Here is a 23,365-nt window from a genome sequence, read left to right on the forward strand (position 1 = left end):
CTCTGAAGATGTCAGCCACAGATGCTGGCGAAACATCAGAAATAAACTCTTTTAGAACATGGCCACATAGCCTGAAAAAACCCACAAAAAACTATGGATGCCAGCCATGAAAGCCTTCGAAATCACACTTCTGCCCTTGCAAATCTGTCATGCTAGACAGAAAAGTTTGCAAAATGATACTTTTAGATTGGAAGGTTTTAAAAAAACCACCCCAGTTTGCTAAGAATAATTGCATAGAACTATTACTTGCATGGATCTATATTTTGTGCATTTTGGGAAGTCAAATAAAGGTATCACTATTTTGTGGATTTTGGATGTTATTGTACTTTGCTATATGACCAACATGGCTACCTTTGAATAGGTTTCATGGTTTGTTTGAAACCGAAAATGATTTAGAACTGAAGTCTGAAAATGCCATAGACATAACAGGTGCACCGATGTCATAAAGCATGGGTCGGCAACCTGCGGCCCGCGGGCCACATCTGGCCCCCGGAGGCGCCAGGACCGCCCCGCGCTTGCTCCTGCCGCCGATTGCCGCCGCTCCGGCCGCCATTTTGTTTTTTGAAATGGCGGCGAAGTCTCACGCAACCTTTCTCGTCGCGCGAGACTTCGCCGCCATTTTAAAAAACAAAATGGCGGCGCCCATCTAGGAGGCCCGGTGTGCTCCCTGGAGCCCTGTTCGAGGGCTCCAGGGCCGTGCCAGGCCTCTGAATGGGCGACGCCCTCCTCCCTCCTCCTCCTTCGCCCTCCGCCCTCCTGGCCCCGCCCTTCGCCCTTCAGGCTCCGCTCTCCTGGCTCTCCCCTCCTCCCTTCTCTCTCCGCCCTCCTGGCCCTGCCCTTCACCTTCTGGCTCCGCTCTCCTGGCTCTGCCCTCAGCCCTCCCCCCATGGAAGAGCGGGGAGGGGGGAAGGAGGAGGAGGAGGCAGAGAACGAAAGAGAAAGAAAGAAAGAAAGAAAGAAAGAAAGAAAGAAAGAAAGAGTCAGAGCCACTACCATGCAAGAGAAGAGGTTGGTTCATTGGGGGAGGGGGGTTATCGGAAGCTAAACCTACTACCTGTGCCTTTGTGGTTTGGGACACAGTGTGCATGCATTTTCCCCTGTTCTGTGGCCTTCAGGTAGCTTCCACATGCTAACAAATATTGTTATTCTTATGCTTACATCCCTTGGTATTCTCTTTGCAAAATCCCTCCACATGGGCTGGCTGTTTGGGTTGAGACATTGTGCATGCATGGCAGGGGGTTGGACTGGATGGCCCTTGCAGTCTCTTCCAACTCTATGCTTTCCCTCTGCTTTCTGACTTTCAGGTAGCTTGCATGCTGCAAATATTGTTATTCTTATGCTTACATCCCTTGGTATTCTCTTTGGAAAATCCCTCCACATGGGCTGGCTGTTTGGGTTGAGACATTGTGCATGCATTTGATCTGGATTTCCTGCATGGCAGGGGGTTGGACTGGATGGCCCTTGCAGTCTCTTCCAACTCTATGCTTTCCCTCTGCTTTCTGACTTTCAGGTAGCTTGCATGCTGCAAATATTGTTATTCTTATGCTTATATCCCTTGGTATTCTCTTTGCAAAATCCCTCCACATGGGCTGGCTTGCTCCTTTCTGGATTGAGACATTGTGCATGCATTTGATCTGGATTTCCTAATTTTTATTTAACTTTACTTGTTCTTGTTCTTTATTTTGAATATTGTATATGTTCCCATTTTGTTTTTTACTTCATATAATGTTTGCAGTGTGTGTAGGAATTATTTATTTTTTATTTATTTATTTATTTATTTAAAAATTATTTAATTATTAATTTTTGGGCTTTGGCCGAAGGATGGGACCTAGGAGGAGAGGCCAGGCACATGCCTACTTCTCCTTGCGGGACGTCGATGGAAGCTCCGCCCCCGACATGTGGCTCCACCCCCAGAGGGAGGAAGCTCCGCCCCAGCATGCGGCTCCACCCCCAGAGGGTGGAAGCTCCACCCCTGGTGTGCGGCTCCGCCCCCAGAGGGTGGAAGCTCCACCCCCAGCTTCAGTCCCCCAGTTGTCTGAGGGACAGCAACCCGGCCCCCGGCTCAAAAAGGTTGCCTACCCCTGTCATAAAGAATATGTTTTATCTTTCCCCCTCTTGAATTTGAGTTACTCTGTATATCAATTCTACATTGGTTAATTAATTGATTAAAAATATACAGAAGCAGTCAGATACAACAGTAGGGAGCTTGTCAGGCTCTTCACCTGTACAGCCAAAATGGAAAATCTGTCTTACCAAATATTCCACGTTGCACTGTGCAAGAAAGGAATGAAGAAGGTAATAGTAGCTAGATTTTGTACATCTTCATGAGATATAAGCTGCTTCTCTATTTTTGTGGAGGAACACTACCTATACTAGCTTTCCATTACATCTTTGTTTATATGGGGAGATTTTTTTTATTAAAAAAAACTGTGCCATATCACTTGTGAAGGGAAAGTGTGTATGTGTGTTACTCTCTGTCCTGTTATTATGTCTCCATAAAGACCTAATCTGCCTCTTTATTGCAGTGTGGAGGTGGCCCTGGGCTCACTCAAAAGTTATGTCAGTGGAATGCAAATTCTGGCAGCTTCTGTCCACTAGGTAAGACTTTGAAAAAGATTTCAGGTGCAGACTGTGTGTGTGCTATAAAATGACCAGTCTAGTTAAGTATAGACAGGCACATCACCAGAAGGCTGGCCATCAGGTCACAGCAACAATGACTACAGCAACAGTGTGAAATGTTTTACAGGTGCTATTGGTGGAGGTGCACCAACGATGAAATCACAGCTTTTAAAGGAATTCACAGTACAGTGAAAATATGCACTGGCAGAAGGACTAAAAATTAAGAGCAATTCAAGTCAACAAAAACTTGTGAAGTTTTAGAACCAAACTGAATGAGACACCAGAGACCTCCCATCCCTTTATATCTCTCTTTAATGCAGTTACATGGGTTTGAGGCAGTGGAATTTTAACTCTTTTGAAACTTATGCTGTGAGGATATGTATGAGACTTCAAGTCACCTGTCAACTTATGGTGACCCTATGAATTTCATAGGGTTTTCTTAGGCAAGGAATACATATTTTTGAAAGTTGCTTTCTCTTCAATATAGCCTACAGTACTTGGTATTCATTGACTGCCTCCCATCCAAGTACTAACCAGGGCTAACCCTACTTAGCTTCCAAGATCAGATGGGATCTAGTGCCTGTACCTACATATGGAAGGATGGGAGATTTCTGGTCTCATGTTACTTCATTCTAATCTCTTGCCTCTATTTTTCCATACCTATAGAAGTGAAAAATTCTGCTTGCGTTGGTCCCATGCAGATAAGGCAAGTTAACAGTAATGGAGTAATCCATGGCGTCATCTTGAATCAATGAAATATCTGCAAGATATCAAGGGAAGAAAATTAAACTTATGAAGCCTGAAGGAAGATTATGGGGTGAAGCAGACTGCCCCTTTGTGCCAGCTTGAGGACAGTGTCTGAGCGCAGCTTTTAGACGCCACACGCTGACAATGCCCCCACGCTGCCAGGAAGCTGCACGGCTGACCACACATGTGCCAGCTTCACAGAGTTTTGGTGCCACGCTGCAGAAATGCCAAAATGCCACTGCCACAGTGGAAAGGGCAGCCTTTTCCCACCTGAAATAGGAGTAGACCTTTTCTGCTCCTATTTTGGGCGGAAACTGGCTGGATTGGGGCCATGGCATGTGGTTGCTGCAGCCCCAATCCGGCTCTCTCAGGGGCTGTCTGTTTTGCCCCTTAATCTCCTCTACCTGTAGAAAAATTTCATACTGCTTTTCAAACATCAAACATTTTAACCAATTAAAATTTTCATCCAAAAAGAGAAACCTCTTATGGCATAATCCAGTTACATTATTGAATTGGAATGCTGTCTGCTCTAAATATTAAATTTCTGCACTTTTAGAGATATTTCTTTCTAGTCAAAGCAACAATTGCTTGATATTTAAGGAACATACATCAAAGGTTTGATTTTATACATTTATGTGTCACTGTACCATTTATTATATTATTTATTCTATATCCCATCTTTTTCCCAACATGGAACCATCGGTGGTTACAATAAGATAAGCTAAAATATATATTTTTAAAAAATATAGAATACAAACAAGCTATCATATTAAAGCTCTATTTATTTTTAAAAAGTGTAAGGCAAAAGAGTAATTTTTTGGGGAAGGTGATCGAGAGAGCAGTTGCCTTCCAGCTTCAAGCGATCTTGGATGAAACGGATTTTCTGGACCCATTTCAAACTGGCTTCCGGGCGGGCTATGGAGTTGAGACTCGTAGCTCCAATTGACATCTCAAGTGGATGTGACAGCCAGAAGCGCCTGTTATCAGCTTCGGCTGATATGCCAGCTGCGACCCTATCTGGGCCAGGGGGACCTTGAAATGGTGGTACATGCTCTGGCAACCTCTCGATTGGATTTCTGTAATGCGCTCTACATGGGGCAACCTTTGTACCAAACCCGGAAGCTTCAATTAGTGCAGAATATGGCTGCAAGATTGGTCGCCGGCTGTTCTAGAGCTGACCATATAACACCCATCTTACAAGATCTCCATTGGCTGCCTATTCGCTTCCGGGCGCAATACAAGGTGTTGGTAATTACCTATGAAGCCCTAAATGGCTTGGGCCCAGGTTACTTGGAGGACCGCCTCTCCCCATATAATCCGCTCCGCACACTCAGGTCAGCCAGGAAGAATTTGTTGAGAGTTCCAACTGCAAGATATGTGTCGACCTCGCAAAGGCCTTTTCCATCTCAGCCCCACAAATTTGGAACATTCTTCCCAATGAGCTCCGCTCCATCACCTCCCTGGATCTCTTTAAAAAGAGACTTAAGACCTTTCTTTTCCATCAAGCTTTCCCCCATGTGCCTTGATATTTGTGGTCTCCCCCCAGATCTGTATCTTGCATCATTGATTTCAACTCAGCTGGCTGTGATATGGTCTTATGGTTTTTAACTGTGATTGAATCTTTATTGTTCATTTTTAATGTTATATATATATTGTGATGTTTTTTGGATTATTGTATTTTGTACTCTTTGTTGTTTCACTGCAATGTTGTTCATTGCAGAAGAAAACTAACACTAATATTAAATGGTTTACTGGCACTGTTTCTTGTAGAACTGTCAATAATACTTGAAAATATTTCCAAACTGGTTGAAAACATTTTTCCTGAGGGTTAGGAAACCCTGACAAGAAGAATCCTGAGCCAACAAGAATCTTTGGAGTTTGGGACTTATTCAGGGCTTATCTTGTTGATCTCAGAACCTGGGCCAGTTCATATGGGAGAATGCAGTTCTTCAGGTAGCCTGGACCCATGTTGTATAGGGTTTTATAGGGCATGACCAACATCTGAATGTGTCTAGCAATAAACTGGCAGCCTAGGAAATTACTGTAACTAAGAAGCTATATGGGCCTTGTTACAGACTCTGGGCAATTGTGGACCAGCTAAAGCTTTTGAACATTTAAGTCATCCCCCTGTAGAATCTGTTAGAGTAAACCAAAGTGAGATGTAAACAAGGTAGGTGACAGCATGATCAGTTAGCCCTCCTTACTAAGGGCCAAAACAGACAGCTCTGAAGGGGCTGCTTGATGCTGCCCCTTTGATCATCAGATCGGGGCCACATCAACTGGACGCCATAGCCCTGATCCAGCTTTTTGGTAGCACAAAAAGAAGAGGCAGAAAGCCATTCCTTTTTGAGCCGACAAAAAGCTGGCTTTTCCACCACTGCTTTGTAGTGCTTCTGTGGTGTGCACCACATGAATGCCACACCGTGTGGTTGGGTGGGCGGCTTCATGGCTGCTTCCTGCTGGCTTGGGGGCATGTGTAGTCTAAACAACACACCCCCAAGCTACCAGGAAGCCACTGCAAAGGGATTGTATGTTTCTACTCTATGTACTTACTAAGTGTAGGAAAAGGTACATTTAGGGAAATATAATACTACTGTACACTGTTATAGCGGTATTATTCCACTTTAACTGCTATGGGGTGTATAGTTTAATGAGGCCCAAGAGCTCTCTGGCTGAGAATTCTGAATGCTGTACTCTAAACTACAAATCCCAAGATTCCACAGCAGGTAACCATAGCAGTTAGTGGAATAATAGCACTATTACAGTGTAGTGTGATGTTGTCCTTGGTGTACAAGCCTTTCCCCCATGCTATTGACCCTTCCCCCCTCCCCTGAAGCTCCCTCCAGGCTAATCGGCAATTGAGCATTCTTCCAGTTTGATGACTGAATCCAGAAATACATTCAAACTGCAAGCCTGAATTTTCAGGGTAGTGTAATGCCATCCAGCAAAGGGTGAATCCCTATTCTCTGGTCTACTTTTCACCTGATGATGAACTGCTCTGTCTTGCCTGGATTAAACTTCAATTCATTCATTCTCATCCAGCCCATTGCTGACACTAGACACAGGTTTAGAACTACAGTATAGCAACTTCCTCAGATTTAGGTGGAAAGGAAAAGCAGAGTTGGATGTCATCACCATATTCCCCTGTTCTCATTCTCAGTCTGGATCAAAGCCCCAACATGTTTAATGTACATTACCAAACAAATGTATGTTCTATTAATTATTACATTCAGCACACAGCATACTCCAAATCAGGAACACAAACAAAGCCCCTCTTCTATGGCTTATGGCTTGCACTTACTATGGGTGGTGGTACGACTTGAACTGGGTCATCTGCACTTACTGTTGACTAAAGAAAGCAGTAGCTGCTTCTTTAAAGTAATTCATAGAATGTACATAAGAATGAGACCTCACCAGACCCTACCACACACACACACACGAATACCATTGTATTAGGTAAACTGTTGCACTATCAACAAGAGAGAAAGATCTCCTAACTGGCTATTTGCTATCCAGGCTAAGAGGTGTTTTATTCCCGCATCCCATTAACATCTGGCATTGACAACCAGTTTTGCATCCCTCTGAAGCTCTCTTTTAAAGACCCTTCTCTCCTACTCAGAGCCAGCCCGAGAGATTTTGCTGCCTGACACAAAGAACAATACGATGCCCCACTCCTTCTATATATAAAAGCTAGCAGCTAAGTCATAGTTCAAAGACAATGTCTTTACCACCCTCCAGAAGCTATCTTACAGGGAAAGCAGGGCAGCCATGGTACACATAGAAGTGTCCTGTAGCACTCTGCCATTGCATTGTGCTCCTTTGCCTCATTCTACCTAATGGTAGGGCCAGCCTATTGTAAGGCTCCTCTGCTTCTAACTAGTAAGGCCAGGGAGTGTTCAACTTTGGGTTTTTTTCTCCCGGAATGTTAATTACTGTTTAGTAGATGCATGAAATTATTCCAACTTCTTTTTAATATGGAGACACCATTTGTGTTGATGTTGTTATCTTGGGCAATGTTTATAACAGTGCAGGGCAGCCCAGAGTATCCTTGCCCTGGAGCTGCCCTGCCCCTCCACCATTGCAAAACCCACCTTTACGATGCCAAGCAGCTGACCGCACATGTCCTGCTGATCCACCTGGCGCACCCACTGCCAGTACAGGTCACTTCATTCTGAACAAGTTGTCCAGTGACCATCACAAGGACACACCAGGTGACTCACTGGGACATGCATGCAGTCAATCCGTCAGAACGGAGAGTTCTGGATCTTCTGGGAAGATCCAGAACAAACCAGGACTTTATTAAATCTAGGGTAAAGGGGGTAAAACCCAGTTGTGGTGCTGAACAGGCTGGCTGTCATGCAGTCTGTTCACACTAGAACCAGGCTTTGGACCATGCATCATGCGTTCTCTCTGCTGTGGGAACAGGGGAAGGCCCTTGTATTTGGCCTGTGCAGATGTGCTATTAAGCAATTTGAGCACTGGCTGATCATAGGTAAAGAGGAACCATTTTCTTCAAGAGTGAAAGCACTTTATACATGCTTAGGGAGACCTCTTTTTGGCCCTAAGGGAAACATATTCTGAGGCACCCAGCTTGGAAGAGATCTGAGAGAGAGCTGGCCAAGTCCCTGGGGAGTGGTCTGGAATGCACTGCCTCTCCTCTGCCCAGGATTCCAGGTGGCCATTGTATAAACAAGGAGAGCTGTCAGTCCCAGTCTGTATGCCAAAAGGCTTAACCTCTGCTTTGCACTTCCTCCTCTTCTCTCCTCTCCCCATCTATGCTGGCAGTAATCCATAGATCCACAGACATTTCTTCCTATCATAATCATGGACTTTTTGCTAGTACATAAAAAGTCGTCTTCCTAAATGATATCATCCTGTATTACTTGCTTGGTGCCATGTAATTCGAGTTCCTTTAACACAAAATAAAATAAAATAAATGAGTGCAATAATAAAAAACGATTCCACTCATAAAGTAATTCTCAGGTAACATGAGAATTTTGTAAAGCTGAGTGACAAGTGCCATAGAGAGGTCTGCCAAGAGTAAAACCACAATAAACGATATAGCAGCACCAGGGAACAAGCCAGCAGAATTCCGGAGGTTCATATATTTGGATATATTAAACCGTGTCTGTCTATCTGAAGCGCTTGTTCTTGTTTCCTGGAACATTACACACAGTTTGGCTAAGTGACTGAATTTTTTGGATAAAACAGCAACCCACTTCCCTCCTCACATACTCCTTCATTTCTAAGAATCTGCCAAGTCAAAGAACATTATTTACTTCACCCAGTGGTCTGAATCTTTCACAGCTTTGCCATCGTACACAGAACTATGAACATCAATAGTCAGAAACTACTCACTAAACACAAAAGTTGGGTTTTGTTTGGAAGAACAAAGAAACTGTGTGTGTCCATACCTTCTTTCCACAGCTATTCAACTTTAAACAAAATTAAGTTTTAAAAGAACAAAACACTAACATGAATAGCACTAACATGAACTGAGCCACAGTGGTATAATGATTTGAGCAATATTTTTGCCAGCTGTAAAACTGTCTGGCTTGTTCATGACTCAGTGAAGTTTCTAGGGAGATTATGTTCTGCAAGACAACCTCCTGATTCTCAGTTGCAAATGTATCACCCTGCCTGTTTAGACCTGGCCTTTATTCAGACATTAGTCCCTCAAATAGAGCTATGCTTCTATCTGTGTCTAACAAAACAAAGCCAAGAAAGGCTGGGGCTTTTCTTCTTTATGTGGCCACCACCAAAAGCACTGATCTAAAAGAAGAGGACTAAGGTTCCCAGAGTCTTTGTTGTGAGGCATTGTGCTCAAAAGTAGCAAGTGTCATGAATTACAACAGACAGAGAAGTGTCTTATTTTTTCCCCAAAGCAAAAATTAATCTGCATGCATGAGAGGGAGGGGGAACAAAGCCTTGTGGAAAATCCAGATACAGGCTCACTGTATCCTCTGAAATGTCCTCTTTTCATGTGGCCTTCCAGTAATTTCTAGATTTCAGTTCCTCTCACTTATAGCCAACTTGGGGCCTGAACAGACAGGCCAAAATAAAGCTGCTTCAGGTCACACTGGATGTATGCTGTTTAAATGACACACATCGCAAGAGGCCAGAAGCTGTGCCAAATCTGCACTGCAGTCCTTAGGACTGGAGCATGGCTTTGGCGCAGCTTCTGACCTCTTAGGACGCATACATCATTTAAACAGCATACCTCCAAAGTGACCCAAAGCAGCTTTATTTTGGCCTGTCTGTTCAGGCCCATAGTGAAAGACAATGGAAGAATATTTTCAAGCCATGGATGGTTGATTCCATGGATATGGAAAGCTGCCTGTATGAAGTTAAAACATTAAAATTTAAAAACATTAAAGTTAATTAAAATCATACAAACCATAACACAGCACAGCACATCGTTAAAAGCTTATCTCATTCAGTTGTTAAAAGTCTGGTGGCACAATGTTTTCAATTGCCAAAAGAAATTAATCAAGGAGAAAGTCATCCTAAACCTCCCTAGGGACAGAGTTCCAAAGATGGGTTGGGGGATGTCTGCATAAGCCAAAAAAAGTCCTCCCTTCATCCTTTCGATGGGGAGTCTGGGCAACACAGGGCACAACCCCGGGTTCTAGGGCAAACTGTGTCCAGATAATATTCAGCCAGTTCAGCACTGAACCTGCCATATACCTTCCTTAAACCATTTTGTAAAGTGTTATTTTCTGCTTTTTGAAGATTTGGACATCCTCCATTGAGATGCTGGGTAGCTGTTAACAATGTATCCCACTGTACCATCTGGCGTTGGCATCACTGATGCAAATCTCTCATTCTGAGGTCAGAATGAGGCACCCTGCCACGTGTTAAATGCTGGGCACTTTGTTCTGGCCCCAGAGCGAGCAAATCACTGAAGTGGTGACAAGAGGTGCAGTGGGACACATGTGCAAACAGCTGCTGGTGTTGCAACAAACGGCCAGGTAACAGGTGAAAGCTGGGGCAGCTCCCGGACAAGAATATTGTACAGTGCACCCTTTCTTTACGTAGGGGATCCATTCCGGACTCCCCCACATAAAGCCAATTCCACCTATGCTCGAGCCCCACTTAAATGAATGGGGTTCATGCATGTAGTGGTGTGGCGGTGTGCACAAGCCATGGGCGTGCACCCCATTGTTCCCTATGGGACGCACCACCCCTTCTCCCCTTGCGGCTTTCAGCATATGCTGAAAGCTGCATATGACATGAGCACACTGTACTTCAGGCTTCTCTGGAATTATTCTGGCCCATGCGGACCCAGCTTGGGAGCAGCCACCAATTAAGTTCTATTCCTTGTTTCCACCAAACATGCCTGACATGATTGGACAGAAAGAAGGGCCTCAGATGACCTCAGAACTCTAATGGGCCCATAGAGGGAGGTAAAAATAATAGAGGGAGATAAAAAGGTAAAGGTACTCCTTTGACATGACTATCTAGTTGTAACAGACTGTAGGGGGTGGTGTTCATCTCCATTACTAAGCCGAAGAGCCAGCATTGACCAAAGACAACTCAGGTGGTCATGTGGCCAGCATGACTGCACCAAACGCTGTTACCTTTCCATCAAAGTGGTACCTATCTACTGTATCTACTTGCATTTGCATGCTTTGAAACTGCTAGGTTGGCAGAAGCTGGGACTAGTGATAGGAGCTCACCCCATCATGCAGCACTCGGGCCTCGAACCGCCAAACTTCCGTTCTTACAATCGTCAGAATTGGTGTCTTAACCACTAAGCCACTGCATCCCTGTAAAGCGAGATACAGCCCTACAAATAATCTGAACCCAAGCCATATAGGAATTGTGCCTGGAAATGGACCGGCAGCCACTGGAGCTGTTGCAACAAGAGAGTCATGTGCTCCCTGTAGCCAACTCCACTTAGAAATCTGGCTGCAGCTGGTTGTACCAACTGAAGTTTCTGAGAACTTTTCAAAGACAGCCATATGTGAGCTCCTTATAGTAATTCAAATGGGATGTAACCAGGGCATGTGGCCAGAACTGGCTTCTCCAGGAATAGGAGCAGTTAGCTCACTAGCTTTAACTATGCAGATACACTCTTGGTCACCACTAAAACCTGGGCCTCCAGGCTCAGAGCTGGATCCAGGAGTACCCTCAAACTGCAAACTTGTTCTTAAGGGGACATGTAACTCCATCTAACACAGGCTGAATTCCTGTTCCTCAATCTGTCTTTTTACTGACCAAGAGTACCTCTGTCTTGTCGGGATTAATCTTGAATTTATTCACTCTCATTCAGTCCAGTATAGTGACTAGGCACTAGTTTAGCAGCACACAAACAGCTTCCTTGGAATTTGGTGGAAAGAAATAACAGAGCTGGGTATCACCAACATTTCTAGTGACACCTGACCCCAGAACTCCAGAAAACTTCTCCCAGTGGTTTGATGTAGATGTTAAATAACATAGAGGTCGAAGCAGAACCCCCAGGGACTCCACAGGCCAGTGGCCTAGAAGTTGAACAGGAATCCCCAGCACTACCCTCTGAAAGTACTACTCTGGAAAAGAATGGAGCTACCATAAAACAGTGCCTCCAAGTCCCATCCTAGCATGGAGTACCAGAAAGATACCATGGTTGATGGTATTGAAAGCTGCTGAGAGGTCCAGCAGAACATAGACACACACCCCCTGTCCAGTTCCCAGCATAGGCCATTCACCAAGGTGGTTAAAAGACAAATGTATCCATCTTTCTTAAACTAGCGTTTGCTTCCTTTCAAAATAAAGAGAAAAAAGAAAAGGAAGAGAAAGTGAATGTAAAACAATGTCTTGAGAAATATTTCTAAATAAAGCTCAAACTGACCAGACTACCAAAACTGCCATTAACTTTTTCTGCAGCAGGAAAAAGAATGCATTTTTGCCCTGTCTCTGCCTCTAATCAGATACTGTCCAGAAGTTATTTGTCACATACAATCAATTAGAAAACATACCGACACAGATTTCCTAATCATCGTTTCAAAAACAATGAGACTTTTAAGAAGCTCTGGAAACGTATAAATGTCCTGCTGATTCATGTTTTTCCATATGGCTCTTCAGAATCTATTTATTTGACTTCACCTGCAGTTTGAGTTTCAAAAAACATATGTATGTTGAATACAGAAAAATCTAGAGCACTTACCAGCAGATTTTTTCTGAGCACTCCAAAACTCAGCAATTCAAACCCTCAAGAGACCTAGTGGTACAAATATCTCTTTAGAAGTAATTTCACATCTCACTCCACATAGGTGTGGGGTATGGGATTCCATCAGTGTTAACGGGAGCCCCAACAGCTTAGTTCCAAAACAAGGAATGGTTCATGGACAACATACATCCCAGTAGCCTTTGTTTTCCTTCTCCTGCTATACAGGATTGCAGTCTAAAGCTACCTTCAACCTCAATCCAATCCTAGGCATTAATTTTTTGATAGACGTAAAGCAGGGGGTAGAAGAACTAAACCTCCAAATGCTTTACAATACAATCCTTACAATACCTTATTGTTGGCTGCCTGGCTGCAGGTTCTGGGAACTGAAGTCCAAAACAAATGGAGGTCTAAATGTTCTCCATTCCCTGACATAAAGGATGAAACCAAACTTTGGCCTGGTACATATGGGCAGGAAGAGGCATGGCGCCACCGAATCTAGGGTTCTGGAGCACACAGCAATCGCATGCTCCGGAACCCTAGAACGTGTCGCCGCCACCACCATCATGCCAACCTCCCATCCACATGAGGGCCATCATGATGATGTACATGATGCTCAGCGTCTGCATGGGGGGCACAGGAAGTGGCGTGATAGGGCTGCGACACCACAAGGAAGAAGCTGCTCTAGACAGCTTCTTCCTGGCTGCATATCATTCCTGCGCAGTTTGGCTGCTCTGGGATCGATATGCAGCAAAGAGGGGCAGCATTTCACCACCCGTATGTACAGCTCCTTTGAATCATCAATCAGACTGAGCATTACCCGCCCCCTTCCCCTAAATTCAGAACCAAACACACCCTGCTTTAAACCCATTTGAGGATATTCTTTGTTTATACTAAAGTACATATACAAATTTAGTTTCCAGAATAATTTTTTAAAATAGATATTGTATCTAGAATTGTCTTCTTCAGAAGTTTAGGACAGGCCCTATAACATTTCACTCAGGATTGAAGAACTGCTCATTTCTGAGAGTCACTTGTTTTAGCAAACCGAGCTCTTTCAAAATGTCTGGAAGATTTATATACTGTTTTAATAAACCTGATGCATTGCTTTTCAAAGAATCTAAATTTAAATGGTATGATGACATTTTGACCAATCTTGATTTAGATGAATGCTTGACCCCAATACGCACATGCCACGTGATATTTACTTTATGGATGTGGTCCTGTACTGACCCCAAGAAGACGTGTCTCTTATATAAACAGCAATTTGAGGTCTAAGCACAGACTTTACTCTGGGCCTGAGAGTTTCTCCTTAACATGAGCACAACCAATTTCATGTATGGAAAACATGAGAAGAATCAGGAACTAAACCCACAGTAAAATCAGTACTGTAATTCATTATCCACTCAAAAAAAAAAAAAAAAAAAAATTCGCTTTTTTAGAGAAAAAAAACCTATTAAATGAAAAACATGTGTCTTCGTGCTGTTAGACTGTGAGGATCCAGTTATGAGACTAACAGGCTGAGACTATTTACTCAAAATGTAAATCCCACTGTATTCAATGAGATTTACTTTAGGTAGATTAGCCCAGGGCTGAAAATTAGGAAGATATAAATGAAGAGTACAAGAGACATGATTTAGGCACAACAGATATTGCATGTAACTGAGGGAATGATACATATAATAATTTCTATTACTTGAGATGGTGACACTTTATAAGATAAAGAATTGCATCACAATAATAAAATCATTTTTCTTATACTGGAATGATTCTAAAGAATCATGAAATTAGTAGCAGAGCATGCCACAAACCATCCTGGGCATAAAATGCTGTTTGAAAACACTGAAATTCTGGACCATGCCAACAACTACCATGTCAGGATGCAGAGGGAGCCATTGAAATCCATAAACATCTGGATAATTTCAACCGGAAAGAAGAAACCCTTAAAGTGAATAAAATTTGGCTACCAGTCCTGAGGAATAGCAAAATAAGGACTCAGCAAATGCAAATGGGAAACCACTCAGAGTCAGGGCCTTTCCCAGCAGATAATGATCACCAATTAGCAGACACTAATCCTCTTTTGCATTAGCCTCCCAGCCTGAGGCCAGCCATCAACACAGAACAAAACACACGCAAATCACTCCTGCATTCCCAGGCTCACAAAGTGTATGTGTACATACACACACACACACACACACACACACACACTTTTTCCAGGCAAGCGTTCTCTGAAGATGCCAGCCACAGATGCTGGCGAAACGTCAGGAAGAAAATCTTCTAGAACATGGCCACATAGCCCAAAAAACCTACAAAAAACTAATCATGAAATTAGTTCCACAAGCCTGTAAGATTTGTACTACTATTCCTAAACCCACAAGGCAATTTTATTAATGCAGTATACAGCACTCAGTAGATTGTCACCTGCTCAGAGACTTGCATCTGCTGGTGGAAACTGAGGTTGTTCCTTCATAACAGAGAGAAAATCCTAAAGCCCTCTAAGAGACCACAGTTACATTGCAATGCCAATCTACATACGGACAATCTGTTTTGCTATTTTTCTCTATGCTGGTATCAGTCATGGAGAACAAGCATCAGGCTTTTACAGGATTTCATTTACCCTGTAATCATAGTCCCTAATTAATACCTTGGACTTTCATTTTTAATCACCTTTCCCATTTTGAGCCTTCTAATCACAGAAAAGTCAAAGACAACAAGACAGACATTCCCAAATATGGAGTAGCTTCCAATCTGTACTATGCTTTTCCAAAAGGATAAAAACAAGGGGCAAATGTTGTAAACTACAGGTTCCATAATACCTTACCATTAGCCTTGCTAGCTAGGATTGGAAACAAAATTATTTAAAACATACAGTGGGCCTGCCATAACTTCAGGCTAGCTATCCATGAATTCAAGCATCAGCAGATTTCTACACCCCAAATTATTCAATGGTGGCATGTGCTTGCCAAACATGCTGACACAGCCACATGCATGTTGCCACCATTGGCTATCCGTTTTCCCCCCATCCATGGGAGAGTCCAGAACTGCCCCCCCCCCATGGATGGGAAGAGACCACTGTACACCTAAAACCGGGGGGGGGGGGGGTCACTTAAGAAAAATACAATTCAAAACAATACCGCACCATCTTAAAGTCCCTCCTTTAAATATGTTCCATTCTAAAAGACTGTTGGGATAAAAAAAACAAGTCATTGCCTGCCAATGGCAGGATAGCAAGGGCATGGCCATTCTAGCCTTCCTAGGAAGGGAGTTCTAAAACTCAGAGGCAATCACCAATAAGAGCTTACCTCATGTCTCCATTAACCATACATGTGAAGGTAAGGAGACTGAAAAAAAGGGATTCTCTGAGAACCTCTGGACACAGGCATTCTCATATGAGTCGATACAGTATGTCAGTTAGCCTGGACCTAAGCTGTATAGGGCTTTATTGGTCATAATCAGCACTTTGAATTGTGTCTGGATGAAGATTGGTAGCCAATGGAGCTGTTAGAGGAGGAAAGTTGTATGATTCCTGAAACTTTGGTTGTAGCGCTTTGTACCAAGTGTCCAAATACTCTTCAAAGGCAGCCTCATATAGGGCGTGTTACAGCAATCCACACAGGATGTAACTAAGGTGTGAGTCAAATCTGACATTTCTAGGAAAGGATGAAGCTGAAAAACAAAAGAACTCCTGATCTGAATTTTCAGGCTCAAGGCTGAATCCAGGCATACGTACAAACTGTGGACCTGCACCTTCATGGGAAGTGAAGGCTGAATCCATATTCCTTGATCTTCCTTCTGACTTACCAGGAGCACCTCTGTCTTCTCTAGACTGAACTTCAATTTGTTTTCCCTTATCCAATCTATTACTGATGCCATTACAGAGCCAAAATAGCATCCTTGGAGTTTGGTAGAAAAGAGAAATAAAGTTGGGTGTCATCAGTATACTGGTCTGATGCTATGTGCTGATTAAAGGACATTAGTTTACTTAGCAGATTATTATTATGTTAACCAAGCAGTTCTCTTAACTAAGCATCTCAAGTTGCTTTTTACTGCACACAAATAGTACTGTATATGCTTACTTGAAAGGAAGTATGTAACAAATAAAGGAAAAAGTAAAGGTATTCTCCACTGACAAGGCTGTCAAGTCATGTCTGACCATAGGGGGCAGTGCTCATCTCCGTTACTAAGACGAAGAGCCAGCATTGTCAGAGACTACTCTGTGATCAAGTGGCCAGCATGACTGCACAGAATGCTATTTACCTTACCACTGAAGTGGTACCTATTGTATTTATCTACTTGCATTTGCATGCTTTCGAATTGCTAGATTGGCAGAAGCTGGGACTAGTGATGGGAGCTCACTCCATCATGCGGCACCCTCAAACTGTCTACCTGCTGATCTTGCAATCAACAGAGTCAGCATCTTAACCAAATAACTGCAGCCTAAATGTAGTGTTTGTTGTTAACTGTCATCAATTCAACTTAGGGCAACCCCATGAATGAGCGACTCTATGTCACCCTATCATCAACAGCCAAGCTCAAATCTTCCATATTCAGGGCCTTGGCTTTCTTGATTGAGTCTTTCAATCTGGAGTGTGGTCTTCCCCTTTTCCTACTGTCTTCTGCCTTACCAAACAGTATTGGTTTTTTTTCTAGTGACTCATGTCTTCTCATGAGTTGATCAAAGTATGACAGTCTCAGTTTAGTCATCTTGGCTTCTAGGGGGAGTTCAGACATGTTTGCTCTAATACTAATTTATTTGTGCTTTTAACAGTCTACAGTATCTGTAAAACTCTTCTTGAGCACCACATTTCAAATAAGTTGATTTTCTTCCTATTAGCTTTCTTCAGTTTTCATAACCATATATAGAAATGGGAAATACAAGGGCATGGATTATCCTAACTTTAGTATTCAATTATCTATCTTTACAGTTCACAATCTGGTCTATTTTTTTCATAGCTGCCCTTCCACATCCTAGTCTTCTTCTGATTTCTTGACTACAGAAGTTTACCGCACAGGTCCTCCTCGGTCCAGCCTCAGAACGGAACGGGAGGGGTAGGAACGAGTGCGGAACGAGTGGAGGATGGATTTTACCGCACACAAAAGTCCCCATTCTGTTCCGTTCCCCTCTTCCGTGCCCATTCCGTTCCAGAGGGGGCAATTTTTGAGAACTGTTCAGAACAGTTCTCAAAAATCATCCCCTCTGGAATGGAATGGGCACAGAAAAGATGGGAACGGAACGGAATGGGGACTTTTGTGCGCGGTAAAATCCATCCCCCACTCGTTCTGTTACCTTCCATTCCATTCTGAGGCCAGCACTGGACCCCTGTGCGGTAAACTCCTATGTTGAGATATAGCCAGTCTTTGAGTGTTTCTATGTCTTCATTACTTACTTTCAAGGTATGTAAATCATCTGTAGTCATTATGTAGTATTGTAGTATTGGAAGTATTCAAAGAGTAGAAACTGAGAACAAACAGCCTCGACAAACTGGCGAGAAAGGCCAGCACTGGGCGCCCCACAACACGGCAGGCAGTGATGCGTCCAGATGATGCAGTGCCAAAGGAGCACCGAAAAGCTGTGGCGCCAGTGACAATGGCACCCTTTCTATGGTGCAAAAAGGAGCCACTTTTTGCGGGTCCTTTTTGCGCCACAGAAAGACCAGATCAGGGTTGCAGCATGTAGTTGCTGCAGCCCTGATCTAGCGCTAAAACGGGTGGTCTGTTCAGCCCCAACGTTACCAAATAGAAGTACAAAAACCTAGAGCTTGGTTACTGTATATCCCTCCTCCTAGCACTATCACTTGCCATTGGGAGAAACTCTGAGGCAATCCTAATTAGGAGATATTGCATTTATTTCAATGCTAGATCTGTGAGATTACAGTCGCCCCTCCTAACTCGCAGATCTGAGATCCATGACCTTGAATATCCGCAGAGGGTTGACCTCTGCTATTTTTAATGGCGCACGCACCCAGTGCGCACACAGGCCATGCGCACAGGGGCACACCCCATTCAAGCCTATGGGGCTTGAATATGCATGAGCCTCCATTTTCGCAGGGATTCCAGGGTAATACATGATTCCCTAAATGCCAGAAAGATCTGTCACTTCTGAGAGGAAAGAAGAAAGATACTTGGGAACCTTTTTTTTTTGTGGGTGGGGGTGCAGTCAGTCATCCTTGGTCAAGAAAAAGTATGCTACCTTCAGAAAAATAAAAACACCCTTACAAGTAACTCTTGCAAATGCCGAAGAACTGTGCTCAGCTCCTGAAGCCAAAAGCCTATATACTAAATGTTATTCTTTTCCCAAAGATAACTGCTTTCCAGCTGACGTCTCACTTCAGCATTCAGCATTTACGCCCCGAAAGCATTGCACTCATCTCCTCCACATGCCTGCATCACCACCTCTATTGCCAAGTAGTTAATGTGCATCTGCAAATAATTAAACAGCAAAATGCTAAACAACCATCAGATCCAGTGTGTGTGTGCGTTTTCATAACAGCGTATGAGGAGGCAGTTCCTCAAATACTGTCTGTCAGCAAAGAAATCAGCAGGGTCCTTCTTCCAATAATGTTAGTGATCTTGTGACTATTTTGTTATGTAACCTTAAGAAATACCACATCAGGATTAGCTTCCAATAGCGCTTTAAGTCTCAAGTGATACTGCATTTCCTTAACAGTTAAAAGAAGTTATATATTTGAAACCTGTCACTCGGGTACTTTTAAACGTAGCTGTCCAAGCCTTCTCTTCTCTCAAGACAAGAATCCTGACACCGTGATACCTATAAATGCGTGTTTAAATCAAATGTCAAACACAGAGAGGAGTCTATGTTGTCCAAGTCATACTCTTTATCTTGCCCTTTTGGAGCAAGCCCAGACTTTGGAGGCATAAACTGCCTTTTCCCGCATAGCCCAGAATGTTTATATACAACTTCCCTTCAGATATTTCTTAAACTATCTTAAGATTGTCTCAAAAGTTGCTCTAAAGCTACAGTTCTAAGATATTTGGAAGCAAGTACTAATGGACAAAATCATGCTTAAAAACATAGCTTAAGTGGGGAAAGCCTGAGAATTGTGCACAGCCTCCAACTCATTTCTGCAGATCCTGAAGTCGCACCTTTGACATCCTCCAATTCCACAGACTTATTTTTCCCTAGTTTTCATGAAATTTTTCACCCCTAAGTGTCCCAAAACTACTCAAGACCACTGCAAAATGCTGCAGGTTTTCCTCCCACCACCCTGAGCCCTGTTAAAAATCCCTAAGAGATCCTCCTCAACCCACAAGGAGAGAAACCTCAAAATTGGAAGTGTTGTCATTTCCATTTCCATTTCAGCATTCCATGTAGCCCACAAGAGGAAAAGGGATGGCAAAATACAATGCAGTGTATTGGTGTTCACACTGGCTTGAGTATTCTGCAGCACTTAACTTGAAATGATGATATGCATAACAGTTAATTTATATTTAACATTTTATTTGTGGAAATTAAAATGCAGATAAGCCTCACCTTCTATTAACTGTTTTATCAGTTTAACTCATCTGGGCTCCTTTGCTGCTGATAACCTAAAAGTAGCTTTTTGAACTTTGTGTTGTAAAAGCCCAGATGAGTTAAACTGATAAAACAATAAACATGACTACCCCTGAATAAGTTCATAGTAAGTGAGGCTCATTTGCATTTTAATTGTCACAAATAAAATGCTAAATACAGTGGGTCTTTGGTATGCACTGGTGTTTGGTATCCCTCCCATGGATAACAAAATCTATGGATGCACAAGTCCCATTATATTGAGCTGGTAATCATGCTGGGATGATTCCCGTCATATGGTAAGAGAAGAAGAAGATACCTTTGTGACACTATCTTCTGATCTTATGTATTGTGTGCTTGGTAAGTGTTCTGTTGAAACAAGTTGACAGAGTTGGTCTCATAGTAATGGCAAGTTACTTGTCTGACCAAGCGCTGGTATTGTATGGCTTTCCTTTGCATAATTAAAAAAAAGTAGAAGTGGTATGGGAAGGAGAAGGCTCCAGCTGGGGCACAGAAGATGACAGCTGGTCTAGGAAAAGTTGGGATCTGTAGATAATATTGCCAAGTTAGTTAATTGATTATCAACTGTGGCACCCGAGTAAGAGGATAGTTCCAGCTTGTGCTCTGACTCCCAAGTCTATTAGCATAGAGTTCTGATCTATTTTAATGGTCTCCTCTTGTTGATTTGAATATTTGCCGTCCATTTCTTCGTTATCAGCTGTAGATGAGGATAGAGGGTTATGGTCCTTTATAGAATTTTTCCTATGACTAACAACCCCTAGGAGTTGGCACAAATCAACTAGTGGTCTTGTGCTAACTTCAGCAGAATGGCCTAGAGTCTTCAAAGTTTTTAGCTTGCTGTTTATATCTAACTGTATCAGGTTTAACTGTTGAATGTCATTTTCAGTAAAATCTTTGGTAACAGGAAAATCCTCTTTCCCCAATGTGGAAGATCTCACAGGGTTGTTGGGGTTATTTTCTTTTTCTTTTGATGAAGATGTTGGATGATGGGTATTGTCTGTTGGGGAGAATGCCATATCAGAGTTTTGAATTGGTGGTGAAGATAAATCCATCTCATTAGATCGGATCATATTACACCGATATTAAAATCTTTACACTGGCTACCGATTAGCTTCCGGGCGCAATACAAAGTGTTGGTCATTACTTTTAAAGCCCTACATGGCTCGGGCCCAAGTTACTTAAGGGAACGCCTCTCTCTACACAATCCGCCCCACATTCTCAGAACATCAGGGAAGAAACTGCTGGAATACAAAAAAACCAGATTGGTCACTATTTCCCAAAAAGCATTTACAGCCATGGTCCCGAAATTATGGAACAGCTTACCGGAAGAGATCTGTCTGATTACATCATTAGAAGCCTTTAAGAAGGCATTAAAGACGGATCTTTTCCAGCGGGCATATCCATCCGACCTGCTCTAGCTGAAGAATCCCACCTAGTCTGATAATATGGAAACACAGATGAATCAGACGCGTTGTTTCCCTTACTGCAACACCCTGGCTGACTAGTATTGTTTGTATTGTATTTTATTAAATAATGTTGCTATATAATGTTGTTTTTAATCGGCTGTTTTTAAGCTGTTGTGTATTTTGTAAATTGTACTGATGACATTGATGTGATCCCGCCTCGATCCACAGGGAGCGGCAGGAAATAGAAAAATAAAAATTATTATTATTAATTATTATTACATGAAAAAAGCGAATGAGTCACTGGATCTTTAAAGACCCTGATGAGCGTGATTTGTAGGGAGGCGAGGAAATTTTTCATTTTGAGCAGCATCATTGGAACAGTAGGGGTTTGAAAAGTTAATAAAATTATTTTGTTTCCACCTATATACAGGAGCCAATCTATATCAGTGATGTCAATATGTTAACTCTCATAATCTCACTGAGATTATGGCATAGTAAAATGGTATCTCTTATATAAAATGGTATCTCTTATATAAAATCAAGGTTTGCTTTTAGGAATTTATATATTCTTTTAATATTGCCATGGTTGAATCCATGGATAAGGAATCTGTGGATACAGAAGGCCAACTGTATATCTTAACTGACACAGATATCATCAAGCAAAATACAAATGTAAACATCACCTCAGATAAAACAACAGTTTAGAAGGGGAAGAAGAATTTTGCAAGGTTAGTTTAGTTGCGGCCTAAAAGGACAGATTAACAAAATAGTTGTGCCAAGTGCAAGCAATATTGATAAAAAGTATTTTTTTTACATTTAAAAATGAATTTCAACATATTCTTAGAAGAATCAATTAAGAAGAATCTAGCTCAAATATATCACCATGAATACTGATTATACAACCTCTATTTATAGTCCATTAGTATTTTAACAACACTTTATGGAAACAGGAAATAACCTGATCTGATTAAATATTTTATTTATTCATTTATTGATTTATACCCCACCTTTCTCCCAAAATGGAATTCATATTAATAATTTATAAGTGTCTATCAGATCCCGACCACTTCTCCTTAGAGAAGAATTCAAGGTTTCCAAGTAGATTTAAGTCCCAGTAATCTGTATGCCATGGCTAAAAATTCACGGTTTGCAAGCATGTAGAAAACTTCAAAAAGAGTAATAAGAGATACTGAATGGGTTCAAACATTGGACTGCCACTGTAACAGCTTTGTTTCATTCTGCAAATGTGTTCCTATCTTTCCACTTATATAAGAAGCACAAACTGAAGAACTAGGACTGCTCTAGGAACACATTACCCAAGTGAATTGCTATGAGGTCCATGAGCCACATATGGTTGATAGGATGTCTATCAAATGAGATTCCATGCAAATTTACTTGGATATATTGCAAATTCTACACTCTGATTCTACATTCTTGTGTTGCTTTTTGGTATTAGTTTAAGGATTATTCTATTGATTGCAGCATTTCCCAACCTGGTGCCCTCCAGCTGTTTCGGACTACAACTCAGAGCATTCCTGAACATTAACCAAGCTGGCTGAGGCTGACATCCAAACATGTGGATGACATCAGGCTAGGGAAGGCTCTTCCAAGGAGGCGTCAGACGAAGGGATCACAATCAAAGGAAACTTGTTGTTGCTGCTCACTACCCTAAAAAACTCTAAACTAGCCTTTCAAACCTAGTTTGAGAAGGAGATGATGCAACAATGTTAGAAAAGTTATATTGGGCTATAGTTTCCAGAACTCCATAGCTAAAACTCAACCACAACCTTCTGGGACTACAACCAGGCATGCTGTCTCCCTGTGGAGGTTGCAGTCCAAAAAAGTAACCTTTCTGAACAGTGCCCACAGTATTATTATTATTATTATTAACCTTTATTTATGAAGCGCTGTAAA

At 42.4% G+C, this 23,365-nt stretch overlaps 1 protein-coding gene across 4 annotated transcripts in view; it reads right to left on the reverse strand.

Annotated features, from left to right (window-relative positions):
• P4HA2 (prolyl 4-hydroxylase subunit alpha 2) overlaps positions 1 to 23,365 on the reverse strand; it is a 61,937-nt gene that overhangs the window by 35,152 nt on the left and 3,420 nt on the right. For 3 of the 4 annotated variants that reach the window (XM_089530675.1, XM_089530647.1, XM_089530656.1), the window contains exon 2: positions 3,280 to 3,379. In XM_089530675.1, coding sequence (XP_089386801.1) covers positions 3,280 to 3,353 — 74 coding nt within the window. In that variant the 5' untranslated portion in view covers positions 3,354 to 3,379. Of the gene's footprint in view, positions 1 to 351; positions 432 to 3,279; positions 3,380 to 23,365 lie in introns of those variants that run through there. The other variant, XM_089530665.1, reaches the window with a different exon arrangement.

This window comes from Sceloporus occidentalis, unplaced genomic scaffold (assembly GCF_023333645.1).
Source record: "Sceloporus occidentalis isolate IW3139 unplaced genomic scaffold, rSceOcc1.0.p SCAF_1, whole genome shotgun sequence".
Lineage (NCBI taxonomy): Eukaryota > Metazoa > Chordata > Lepidosauria > Squamata > Phrynosomatidae > Sceloporus > Sceloporus occidentalis.